The sequence below is a fragment of the Hylobates moloch genome, unplaced genomic scaffold (assembly GCF_009828535.3).
Source record: "Hylobates moloch isolate HMO894 unplaced genomic scaffold, HMol_V3 SCAFFOLD_10, whole genome shotgun sequence".
Lineage (NCBI taxonomy): Eukaryota > Metazoa > Chordata > Mammalia > Primates > Hylobatidae > Hylobates > Hylobates moloch.
This window is the reverse complement of record NW_026652285.1, coordinates 31,214,663-31,227,545: the sequence shown is the minus strand read 5'-3', so window position 1 is coordinate 31,227,545 and position 12,883 is coordinate 31,214,663. Positions and strand designations below refer to the sequence as shown.

General features: G+C 54.0%; 1 protein-coding gene across 5 annotated transcripts; it reads right to left on the bottom strand.

Moving 5' to 3' along the window:
- Nucleotides 1–793: 793 nt before the first annotated feature.
- Nucleotides 794–9,900, bottom strand: TPM2 (tropomyosin 2). Of its 5 annotated transcripts, none has more exons than XR_009215323.1 (10): nucleotides 8,474–9,893; nucleotides 7,915–8,040; nucleotides 4,421–4,554; nucleotides 4,208–4,325; nucleotides 4,043–4,113; nucleotides 3,838–3,913; nucleotides 3,261–3,323; nucleotides 3,019–3,088; nucleotides 1,302–2,018; nucleotides 794–945 (listed from the first exon to the last, which is right to left on the bottom strand). XR_009215323.1 is itself a non-coding variant. In XM_032164035.2 (9 exons), the coding sequence occupies exons 1-9, from the start codon at nucleotides 8,585–8,587 to the stop codon at nucleotides 863–865; spliced, it is 855 nt and encodes a 284-aa protein (XP_032019926.1). In that variant the 5' UTR covers nucleotides 8,588–9,893; the 3' UTR covers nucleotides 794–862. The 5 variants fall into 5 exon arrangements, 3 of the variants coding, with proteins under 3 accessions (XP_032019926.1, XP_032019930.1, XP_058301668.1); XR_009215322.1 differs by lacking the exon at nucleotides 3,838–3,913 and adding an exon at nucleotides 3,507–3,582; XM_032164035.2 differs by lacking the exon at nucleotides 1,302–2,018.
- Nucleotides 9,901–12,883: the final 2,983 nt, after the last annotated feature.

Sequence of the window (12,883 nt, the reverse complement as noted above, 5' to 3'; positions counted from 1 at the left end):
TATAACAAAGTATGTGTTAGTCACCTTTGTTCCCCAAATCAGAAGGATGGTACTTGAATTTCCTATTACTGTTATTAGCACGAATTTAGTAGTAATGCATTTATTCTCTTACAGTTCGGAGGTCAGCAATCAGATGTCAGTAGGGCCTGTTCCTCCTTCCACACATCACTCCAATCTCTTGCTCACATTGTCACAACTCCTACCTCCACATTTGACCTCCTTGTCTCAAGAACCCTTGGGATTACACTGGGCCTATCTAGATAACCAAGGATAATCATCCCATCTCAAAATCTTAATCACCACGTTTCTTCCCATATAAGGTAAGAACAATGCACAGGATTAGAACATGGACATCTTTGGAGAAGGGGAATTATTCTGCCTACCACAGATGCTATCAGGAAGAGGACAGAAATGACTGATACTGTTGGGATGGCCGTGTGTGTGTGTGTGTGTGTGTGTGTGCAGTGTATGTGTTGAGGGGTAGGGCAGACAGCAGCCCTAGGCTTAACATCGTACTCAGGCTTTTGAGTTTTCACCCTGCTCAAGGAATGTGTGTCACTTCTTGCAGTTTTTGCTTCAGGATGTGCTGTCTGGCCCAGCTGATGTCCCCAGTCCTGTAAGACTTCCTGCTTCACACAGCCTGTTCACAGCCTCTCCTCAATGAGCCCAGGCCCTCCATCCCAGTTTTCCCTGAAAAGGAAGCCCCAGTGCAGAGCAAGGACCCAGGCCCTGTTCATACAGGGTTCCTTCAAACTCCACTGCCAACACCAAAGAAAGGCTTAAAGGGCCTTGAGAGGCTGGTTACATCAGTTTTATTGGGTTGGGGTGGCAACCATAGCCTGGCTGGGGGCGGGGCCGGCCCTCACAGGTTGTTGAGTTCCAGCAGGGTCTGGTCCAAGGTCTGGTGAATCTCGACGTTCTCCTCCTTGGCACTGGCCAAGGTCTCTGTGAGGGGAAGCAGCAGGTGAGGGAGGAGGGAGACACAAGGGGGAGACGTGGGGAGGCAGGGCCAGGGGAAGGTGACATATAGACATGGAATGGGTCAGGAGACACAGGAAGACACATGCATTCAGGGACCTCAGGGCAGGGACAAACAGATGGACTGACCAGGATAAGGGGAACAGGATGGACGTGGATGCCTCACTCAAGGCCTTGGGGTCATGGAGGTGGGGTGGGGAGGTCTGAGTCATAAACTACTTTATCCTCTTCTTTAGAAGGTTTAAGAAAGTTGGAGACAGAAGGTAAGACAAAGACTGTGCCAGGAAAGGAAGGGCCAGACAGACTTGAGGTAGAAAACAGACCTGCCGCTGCAGTGAAAGCCCCATGTTGCTGATATCCAACATTTTTCCAGCTCCATTCCAGACCTTTTGCAACTTTCTTGCCCCTGTCCTGCACCTCACCACCCTACTTCCTTTCCAGTCACTCTGTTTGATCCTGGAACCCCAGCTAAGTGCTCCAAGGTCAGTGATTGGCACCAGAGGGGGTCATGGTTTGATGAGGCCACACGTGCCCACATGCAGCGGTGAGTCAGAGAGCGACAGCCAGGGAGTGCCTGTGCAGAGGGGTTTTAGCGTGGGCCATGGTCTTTTGTGGGTGGGCTCAGTGCAGGGGCTGGGAGTGTCAGTAAGAGCCAGGGTGTCAGGAGTGAACCAGTGCTCCGTGGTGGCGATAGAGGTGCTCTCTGGAGGGCAGGAAAACAGCATGGAGACCAAGTTCAGAGTTTATTAGACAGCAAAGGGGGGTGGAAGGGGATAGGTAAAGGATGAAGCCAGTGCCAGAGTGGGTGGTGGGCATGATGGGGGCTCTCCCTAGGCTGCTCCCAGCCTGGCTGTGCAATGTTGGCAATTTCTGCTCCTCCTGCCTGCTCCCCTCCCCATAGAGAGAATGGAAAGGAGAGGAGAGAAGAGAGCTGAGGTGGCCACGCTGGCGTGGGGCTCAGAGGGAGGTGATGTCATTGAGTGCGTTGTCCAGTTCCTCGCTAATGGCTTTGTACTTCATCTTCTGGGCATAGACTTCATCTGGGGGTTCCAGGGAGAGGACCAGGTGGGAGTGTGGGAAAGGGAGTGGAGGGAAAGAGGAAAGGAAGGAGAGAGGGCAATGGAAAGAAAAACAGAATCAGAGATGCACAAAGACAGAGTGAGAGAGGGAGGCCAGGGAACAGGCTGGACGGCCATCAGGAACTCCTTCTCCCCATCTCTACCCCATCTCTTTTCTGTCCTTCTCTGTACCCCAAATTGGCTCTACCCACAGGAGCTCCTGCCTCTCCAGGGAGCTGTGGGTACAGCTCTCGACAAGCAGGAGTGCTTGCTTAGAGGGGAGAGGGAGGGTGCTGGAGCCAGAAAGGGCAAACCTCCTAAAGCTGGAGGTAAAATTGGAGCTTGCCTGAGAAGGCTGGAAGCGAGAGAAGTGGGAAAGTGAAAGGGTTATCAGAGAATAAAAAGGAAAGGCAACTTTAGCCACAACACCATTAACAATAGAAACAGCCACAGACTCACACATATCTGGATGTTTGCTTTTGTCAAATCTAGCTTAAAACAGTGTTTTCTATTAGTGCTGTCGTGCAGACCTAGATGTTCAGTCCAATAGCTCTCTAGTTAATAAGCCAGTCTCTGCGCTAGAACTCTACTGCGTTACACTCGGGGACGGAATTGTCTATATGGGTGCCACTCAGAGTGTGGCATGAGGACCAGCAGCATTGGCAGTACCAGAGAACTAGCTAGAAATGTAAATCCTCCAGCCCAAAGTCAGCAATCTCTTTGGGGCAGAGCCCAGGAATCTGTTTTTAAAACTCTCCCAGTGATTCTCATGCATGCGGAAGTTTGAGAAGCACTGGAGTTGTTGCGCGGTGGGCAGCTACAATTACTTGAATTGTAGACATGGCCCACAGAGTTGGGGAGTTGGTAGGGTCCTAGGTGGCCCAACCCTAGTTTATTGGTGGCAAATAACATGGGATGAGAAGGTACGGGACAGACTGATAATCACGGCAGGTGTGGACCTACTTATAAAGGCTTCTTTTACCTTCCAGGTCATCAATGGTTTTCTCCAACTTTGCCACAGACCTCTCGGCAAACTCTGCTCGGGTCTCAGCCTGGGGGTAAAGGCAGGATGGGAGAAATGGCAAAGAATTAGGCCCTCCCACAGACCACTGCCTAAGTCAAGCTTCTTGCCCATCCCAACCCTCAAGTGTCCTGCCATAGGCCGTCTCTGGCAAGGATTAGGGTGGCTTGAGGGGAGACTGGGAACTGGAAGAGGACTCTCACCTCCTTCAGCTTCTCCTCCAACAGTTTGATCTCCTCTTCATATTTATCTTCTTTGGTGGAATACTTTTGGGGATATACACACATGCCATCAGTACAGCGCCACCACAGATCCTTCATTTCTCCATTGTAACCCGTAGGCTCCTGGCCATCCTGCCTCCATAGAACACCCAGCCCCTCCCTGCCTTGGACCCCTCACCTCCCTCCCCTGTAGGACCCCATCCTCACTGCCCCTCTGCTCCCCTCTACCTTGTCCGCCTGGGCCTCCAGGGATTTCAAGTTGTTGGTAACAATTTTCAGCTCCTCCTCTAGGTCCCCACATTTACTGCAGGGGGTGTGTGGCGGGGGGGCAGGGTGTGAGGGCACAGCGAAGCCAGGCAGTGGAGATGGCACAGCGGGGGACGGGTGGAGGAGAGAAGAGAAGAGCAAAGTTGTGAGAGTGACAGCAGGCAGGGCTCAGAAGCCCCAGGCCCTTCCTGATCCCCAGCAGCTGAGAAAGAGCAGCCTGCGGTGCTGAGACAGAGGGAAGGTGAGCTGAGAGAAGGCGCCATTGCCCAGAAAGGTTCAGAGGGGTCACTACCTCCTCCTCTGAGGCCATCAGGGACTTGAGGGCCTGGTCCATGGTTCGAAGTTCCTCCTCCAGCTGTCTGGCTCGGCTGGGGGCAGCGGGCAGGGGTCAGAGAACAGGGCCTGTCCCTACAGCCCCAAGCCTAGGACGCTACCTTCCTACTGTGTGGAAGGCCCCAGGGTCAATGGGCTCACTTGCCACCCCCGGGTATCTTTACCTCTCGGCCACCTCAGCTCTCTCCTCCGAGCGCTCCAGCTCTCCTTCCAGGATCACCAGCTTCCTGGCCACCTGGGGGGAGTGAGAAAGAGAGGATAGATCAGTGGAGAAGGACTGGGCATGTTGCAGGCTGGGCAGCGAGCAGGCAGAGGGGCAAGGCTGTCACCTCTTCGTATTTGCGGTCTGAATCCTCAGCGATGTGCTTGGCCTCCTTCAGCTGCATCTCCTGCAGTTCCATCTTCTCCTCGTCCTTCATGGCGCGGTTTTCGATGACCTTCATTCCTCTGAAAGGCAGGGAGAGGGTGAGCGTGGTATCAGGACCAGCAGAGACAGGCTCCCTTCTTCCTCCCGGACCATCCTCCCCGAGGCCCCTGACCACCTCTCGCTCTCATCAGCTGCCTTCTCGGCCTCCTCCAGCTTCTGCAGGGCTGTAGCCAGGCGCTCCTGGGCCCGGTCCAGCTCCTCCTCAACCAGCTGAATGCGGCGGTTCAGGGAGGCCACATCTGCCTCAGCCTGTGGGTCAGAGGTCAGGGGTCAAACAGGCCTTGTTAGCCTTGGATAAGGATCAGAGAGGCTCCAGAGGATGGCAAGATTCTTCTCAGAAAGAACTGAGGCTTCCTGGATTCTAGACATTCTATGTAATTTTTCCTCAACCAATCATCTTCTGCCCAGACTGTGCTCCAGTAAAAAATGTGCACTCAGGCCGAGCATGGTGGCTCACGCCTGTAATCTCCGCACTCTGGGAGGCCGAGGCGGGTGGATCACCTGAGGTCAGGAGTTTGAGAGCAGCCTGGCCAACATGGTGAAACTCTGTCTCTATTAAAAATAAAAAATTAGCCAGGCATGGTGGTGTGCGCCTGTAATCCCAGCTACTTGGGAGGCTGAGGCACAAGAATCACTTGAACCCAGGAGGCTGAGGTTGCAGTGAGCCAAGTTCGTGCCACTGCACTCCAGCCTGGGTAAAAAGAACGAAACTCCACCTCAAAAAAACAAAAAAATACACGCATTCCTTCCTTGACAAACTCCGCTCCCCTGCTGCAGGGCCTCTCCTGCACTGTGCACAGTTAGTCTCCCAAAGGTCTCCTGCACACAAGTCCTCCTGTTCCCCGTGAGAGCACTTCAAGTGCTGGGCCAGGTCTGATGCAGCTCTGATTCCTACACAGCAAAGCCTGGCCCAGGTAAAGGGATGGGGGAAGAATCAGGCCAACCAGACGTCACTGCTGCTAAGAATAGCCCGTCACAGAATCAAGCTCAGTGATACTGGGCATGGTGGTGCATGCCTGTCATCCCAGCTACTCTGGAGGCTAAGGTGGGAGTTCAGCTTGACCCTAGGAGCCTTGCCTGGGAAACATAGCAAGATCCCATCTCAAAAAAAAAAAAAAGAATCAAGCTCAGTGATGTCATCTGTCATCAGCTATAAGGCAGACTCCCAGCAAGAAGCCCAAGAGGCAGGCCTATAAGGAATACCCATGGCTGTAGCAAGGGGCTCCCTGCCAAGGCCAGCAGAGAGCTGGGGACAATGCAGGGACAGTGTGAGGGATGTCTACTCAGACCCTGGGCTTGCAGTAGGAGGCAAAACCATGGAGGTTTTGGAAAAAATCCATAAAAACTGGTCAAACACTGAGAAAAAGGGCGGAGCAAGGCGAGTGCCAATAAAGGAAAATGAGAGGAGCAGTGCAGCCTGGTGTTAAGAGCATTGGCTCTGAGTCAGATTGTCTTTGAGCCATGGCTCAGCCACTCAACACTTGTGTAACTGTGGGCAACTTACTTAGCCTCTCTAAGCCTCAGTTTCCTCCTTCACAAGTTGGAGTTAACAATAACAGTTCCTCCTTCTTAAGGCTGTTCTGAGATAATCCAGTGCTTTTAATACTCAGTTAATCAACAGGACCTTCGGTGAGACTCATAAAACTAAACAGGTCCTCTTACTCCATGCTAGATCCACTGAATTGGGATGTGTAGGGCGGGGGCTTGGGAATCTTCTCTTTTTTTTTTTAAAGCCCCCAAGTGATTCTGATGATAAGCCAAGTTTGGGAAATCGTAAAATAACATGCAGAAAGCATTGAGTACATTGCCTGCACAGGGTCCGCATTCCATAAATATTAGGTTATCCCCTTTCTCTGTCAAAAACAAGGACACAGAGACTCTGAGATTTCAGAGTGGAGAGGAGAGAGGACCTGTGTAGGGAAAGGGGGTGGGGGGAGGGGCTGGGGGCAGCACTTGGACAGAGCATAGGAAGCAGGTCCTTGGTAGGACTGTAGGGCAGGAGAAACAGCGCCATATATAGAGAGTAGATGGTAGCTTGTCTTCCAGGTGCTGAAGGCACCTGGAGCTTGGCCACCTAGAGTGACAAGAGCCCATCATGGGCACAGAGCCGGATGACTCAGTGTGGAAGGATTCTGGGGACAGCACTGGGGGTTGGGAAGAATCACTGTGAGGGACATTGGAGGACTACCCTAGAGAGAGGTGAGACTGTAAAAGAATAACTCTTTATGATGGTGGGGTGACAAAAGACTCTGCAAAGTTTGGGAAGTCCTGGGGTCCTCATCATGGGACTGATATGTGCTATTTCCTGCCTCTCAAGCTCTTCCCAGTTATGGGGGCTGCTCTGTAACCACAGGACAGGCACTACTGTCCCCATTAGAAAAATGGGAAGCAAGAGAGAGGGAGAAACTGAGGCACCATGTAAGTTGAGTGCTGTGTTCAAGGTCACCAATAAGCTTGGGCAGTCTTTCCTATCTGCTCCTGGTGCTGCGGCTCTGCCTCCCTAGCTCTGTCCCTGTCCCCCCTGCCCCTCCAGCCCCCACCAGCTCCTTGGGTTTCCAATCCTGCCTCCAGCTGCACTGGGCCTTGGTTATTTATAGAGTGTCAGATGCCCAGGGTCGTCTGTGCTAGCAGCTGCAGGTCAGCTCCCTCCCAAGTGCCAGGACTGGTGGAGAACCAAAACTGGAGGCTGGAGGTCACAGAAGCCCAACCCTGGGGGGCTGGGAACATGAGCAGTGGATACAAACAGCAATGTCATCTCTGATGTTCAGAGCATGCTTTATGCTAATCTAACCATAGGTTCATCTTAAAACAATCCTGGGTGGAAGGAAGATGGGGAAACCGAGGCAGAGAATGGGGAAACTACCACCATACCAAAGCCATATGGCCATTCTCCTACCTTAAGGTGGGGGTTGGGAATGGCAGGAAGTGAAGTCTGGTTGGGGTTGTGGGGTGGGCAGAGAAATCTCAGGGTTAATGACCTGCCAAGGTAGCTGCTTTGGCATTTGTGGCCCTGTCCCTCTGCCCTGTGGCCTGGTGTGGTCTCCAGGCTAACAGCTTAATGAGGGTAAATGAGGAGCCATTAGAACCTGAGCTGGGGCCCCAGGGCACAGCAGGGCTGCTGAAGCCAGAGGTCAAGGCCAGGGAATTTTTAATGGCCCCTTAGGGTTGTAACTCAAGTGGGGCCTCATCTCTGGATCCCTCTCCCTCCTCCTGCCTGCTAGTACCTCACACCCACATCCCCCCACCCCCAAACGGCTGCAGTCTCCTCTCCAATTTCAGCTGGAGGATTAATTGAGGTAGATGGTAAATTCTTATACCTTCCACCCCCACAATGACTCACTGCTTGATCACTGTACATTCTAAAAGCTGGAACCAAACAGAATTACAGGGCTAAGTCCTCTGGGGGAAGTGGTAGGTGGTTTTGATTTATCCACTGTCTTGGATTACTTGTGTAAGTTTACCCTAGCCCTGGTTACTGAGATGAAACCATTTCTGTCTTGGTGCTGGGGACATAAGGGGATAAGGTGCCCCAATCCCCTTATTCCCATACTCGGGGGGCCCCTTCCCAGTGCCCTAACTCCTCCCATTGTCCCCGAAGTCCACACTCACATCAGTGGCCTTCTTCTCGGCCTGCTCCAGTTTCTCCTGGGCCTCCTTCACGGATTCAGAATACTTTTCCACCTCATCCTCTGTTCCCTTCAGCTTCTTCTGGAGGGCCTGCTGCTCCTCCTCCAGCTGGGACAGAGGGGACTTGGTCAGCCAGGCTGGGAGGGGGCCCAGGCCCAGAATGGAGACGCGGTGTGTGTAGGGGCGCTACTAAGATTTGGAGGCTACTGGGATGGAAGCGGAATAACAGAAGAGGGACAGTCCAGTCAAGGGTGCTGGTGGGACCTGTTGGGGGTACAGAGAAAACTTCAAGCCCCAAGGAGCAGGACCAACTGCGCTCTGCAAGGGCAGGAGTGGAAACCAGGGGCCTGGGGCTTCTCCAGGCTATTGTAGGGGAGATAAGCGGCTCTGGCGAAGGCCCTGAGGGTACTGTGAAGGCCCAGCCCCCACCCTGGGTGGGAGAGAGCCTTGGCGGGCAGGCCCGGGGCTGGGGGACCCATGGCAGCGGCCCACCCCTGCCCTCGGCGTGGGGAGAGCAGGCTGCACTGGGCCCGGCCCTAACCTGCTTGCAGCGGTCCTCAGCTTGCTTCTTGTCGGCTTCGGCCTGCTCGGCGCGGTCGATGGCGTTCTCCTTGTCCAGCTTCAGCATCTGCATCTTCTTCTTGATGGCGTCCATGGCTGCGGTGGGAGGTGGGCCGGCCGGCAGGCGGTGAGGACCGGATGGACTGGGCTGGCTGAGCGGACTGGGTGCACGAGTGGCAAGAGAGGAGGACGGAGCGGGACTGGGACGTCCCGGCCGCGCGGGCGCCTAAAAGGCGGGGAGGGACCGGGCGGGGCCGGCAACCAGGACCCTCCCCCACCTCGGCCCAAACCTTGTAGGGGCAGAAGCACGGCCCGGCCGGGGGGTGCGGCCGCCCCCTTCGCCCACCCACTGGAGACCGCCTCCCTTGGGGTCCCGCCCCCATTCCCCTCTTCCATGCCAGCCGTCGGAGGAAAAAGTGGCCGACGGTCGGCTGGAAAAACCCCGGCTCTGCGAAAGGGAGGGGACCCTTGGGCTGGGGGCTCCGTGCTTCCTCTGAGTGACAGCCGGACCCAGTGGCAGCTGCGGCTGGGGCCCCTGGGGCTATTTCGGGGCGTGAGCTCACGGCAGCTGCCCGGGAGCAGGGACCGGCGTGCCCCCCCCTCAGCTGCAGCAGCCGCTACCCTTAATTTAGAAGTTTCCTGCAAATCCCCGCGGATTAAATGTCTCTTGGGAGGCGGAGCTCCTCGGCAGTTTGAGTGCCTCAGTTTACCCTGAGTCCCTCTAGGTTTGCGTTATCGACGTGGTGGTAGTAGCAGAGTCTCATCGGGAGCTTGGGGGAAACTGAGGCAGGAGGCAAGCCCAGAGCCCCGGTCGCGGTGCGGAGTGTGGCCGGGCTTGCTGCCCCCGGGACCGGCCTGACCTCTCATCCCCTCGCCTCCCCTCCAGCCCCTGCCCCTGGAGCCAGGCCCTTCCTGCGAGCACCCGGCGGCTCAGGACCCAGCTCCCCGCCCCGCCCCCCACGTGCCCCGCATATTTTCCACGCGGCTGCGGCCGGGCTGGTCACCACGCGTTCCCCGCCCCCGCTCCCACCCGGACGCGTCCCGAGCCCCTCCGCTCCCCGCCCCCGGCTCCGCCTGGCCCCGCTCCCCTCCGCGCGCCTTCCCTCTCCTCCCTCGCTCCCCGCGGACGCTCCTCTCTTTCCCAGTGGGCCAACTTTATGCTGAAATTTCTTTTCTGCCCTTTTTTGGGATGTTTCCCCATTGGAAGGCGGAGCCGGGCTGGGGCGGGGAAGGCGGAGGGCGAGGGGAAGAGTCACTGTGCTGCGGGGCATAGGGAGTCCAGGGCGAGGTGCCTTCTCCGACCCAGGCCGCCAAAGCAGCGCCGGCGCCGGGTCGTGGGGTCGGAGAGTCGGAGGCGCGGGGCGCGAAGGTGTTTGTTTTCGTTTTGCCCTGGGGTGGGGTGGGGGGAGAGGAAGTGGAGAGCCGCCCGGAGGAGGGGGAAGGGGAGGAGAGAACAAGCGGAGGAAGCCGGGAGGGAGCTGCTAGCCTCGCCCCCACCCTCCAGTCGTAGAGGGGCGGGAGGCCTGGATTTGGCAGTGGGCTGGGGACCGTGGGAACCCAAGGCCGCTGGCCGGGGCGGTGGGGAGGAGGCGTGGAAATGCATTCAGATCTGTTTAGCTGCCTGCTAGCTATACGGAGAGCAACCCTGGCCAGACCTCGCAGTGTTCCTCTAACTCCATGGAAGACCCCTCATCCACCAGTAGCCTGTGCTGGACCACTGGGTTTCCCGTGCCCTTCGCGTCTCACATCCACCTAATCCTGGAGAGGCTGCTTCCTACCAATGAGGTTCCTCCTCGGGTCGGTCTGGGCTGGCCTCTGGCCGCTCCTTATGTTTTCTCCAGTCTGTTTTGTAGTCTTACTTCTGGTTCCTCAACTCATTCATTCATTTGACTGTCCCATGAAATTGTTGTCAAATATCTTTTTAAAAGTTAGTGCGAATATTATCTAAAATCCTCCAAAACCCCTCCCTAATCCCTGTCCCCCCACTTTTTTTGAGACAGGAGCTTGCTAGATTGCCCAGGCTGGTCTTGAACTTATGGGCTCAAGTGATCCTCCCAACTCGGCCTCCTGAGTAGCTGGGATTACAGGCGTGCGGGCACCCTGCCTGTTTTGAGGAGAAAAAAAAAAATCCACATTTCTTAATATGGTATAGAAGGCCCGTTGTTTTGGCTCTTGCCTGCCTCTCTGGCCTCATATCCTTCCATGCCCAACCTCACCCCCAGTATTCATGCTTGTACCTCATGCTGCATTTGTCATGAGCTACGTGCAGGAGCTGGAAATAGCCATACTTTTCTTAAAGCTTCCACAGTTTATGCATTCTGTTCTCTCTCCCTAAAATGCCCGTCCCCTTGGCTGATTCCTGGTGGCATTTAAGACTCAGATCAAGTGTCAGCTTTTCTGGGAAGCCTTCCCTGGCCACTTCTCTTCCCACCGCCTCACCTAATAGGTGCGTGTTCTTGGTGCGGGCTCTCACCCTCATCCTAGTCCCATGGTATAACTGTTCTTATACCGGTTTGGCGCCTCCGCCGGTCTGTGAGTCCTCAACAGAAACGATTGTTCTCAATTCTGAATCCCCAAGGCCTAGCACCAGGCATAGAGTTGGCACTTCATGAACATTTGCCAGATGAGTTTTTTATGTACCAGGTTCCGGGTACTTTTCAAATATACTAATATGGTGTGGCTCTTTTGGTCTTAGAACCCTTTACACTCTTAAAAAGTGTTGAAGACTCCCAAACAGCTTTTGTGTTGAAGTGGGTTATATCTACTAATAGTTGCCATATTAAAATGAAACTTGAGAAAAATTTTACATATGCATCAATTCGTTAAAAATAACAAAAATAAACTCATTACACATTAACCATGTTAACATAGTGTTCTAAATGAAAGATAACTATATTCCATTCCCCGAATTAATGAGAGTATGGAAATCATTTTACATTTTTACAAATCTCTTTATTCTCTGGCTTCCAAGGGGACAGCTGTATTCTCAATATCTCCTTCCATATTTGATCTGTTGCTATATGTTGGTTACTGAGACATATGAAGAAAATCCTGTCTCACAACAGATACGCAATTGGAAAGATTTATTTATTATTTTATTTATTTATTTTGAAACAGTCTCACTGTGTTGCCCAGGCTGGAGCACAGTGGTGCGATCTTGGCTCACTGCAACCTCCGCCTCCCAGATTCAAGCAATTCTCCTGTCTCAGCCTCCTGAATAGCTGGGACTACAGGCATGCACCACCATGCCTGACTAATTTTTGTATTTTTAGTAGAGACGGGGTTTCACCATGTTGGCCAGGCTGGTCTCGAACCCCTGACCTCAAGTGATCCGCCTGCCTCGGCCTACAAAGTGCTGGGATTACAGGCGTGAACCACCACGCTTCCTATTTATTATTATTATTATTATTTGTTTTTTATTTTTTTGAGACAGAGTCTCGCGCTGTCACCCAGGCTGGAGTGCAGTGGGGCGATCTCAGCTCACTGCAACCTCCGCCTCCCAGGTTCAAGTGATTCTCCTACCTCAGCCTCCCGAGTAGCTAGGACTACAGGCATAAGCCACCACACCCAGCTAACTGTTGTATTTTTTGTTTGTTTGTTTTGTTTTTTTGAGACGGAGTCTTGCTCTGTTGCCCAGGTTGGAGTGCAGTGGAGCGATCTCGGCTTACTGCAGCCTCTGCCTCCTAGGTTCAAGTGATTCTCCTGCCTCAGCCTCCCGAGTAGGTGGGATTACAGGCATAAGCCACCACAGCCAGCTAACTGTTGTATTTTTTTGTCTTGTTTTGTTTTGTTTTTTTGAGACGGAGTCTCGCTCTGTCACCCAGGCTGGAGTGCAGTGGCACAATCTCAGCTCACTGCAACCTCCGCCTCCCAGGTTCACACCATTCTCCTTCCTCAGCCTCCCGAGTAGCTGGGACTACAGGCGCCAGACACCACGCCCGGATAATTTTTTATATTTTTAGTAGAGACGGGGTTTCACTGTGTTAGCTAGGCCGGTCTTGAACTCCTGAACTCAGGTAATCTGCCTGCCTTGGCCTCCCAAAAGTGCTGGGATTACAGGCATGAGCCACCATGCCAGGCCTGGCCTATTTATGATTTTTTGGAGACAAGGTCTGGCTCTATCACCCAGGCTGTAGGGTAGAGACACACTTGACTTGACTCACTGCAGCCTTCATCTTCTGGGCTCAAGTGCTCTCTCCACCTCAGTCTCCTCCAGTAGCTGGGACTACACATGTGCACCGTCATACCCGGCCTTTTTTTTTTTTTTTTAAATAGAGATGGTGTCCCACTATGTTGCCTAGGTTGGTCTCAAACTCCTAGGCTCAAGCTCCTCTCCCACCTCAGCCTCCCAAAGTGCTGGAATTACAGGCCTGAGCCACTGTGCCTGGCC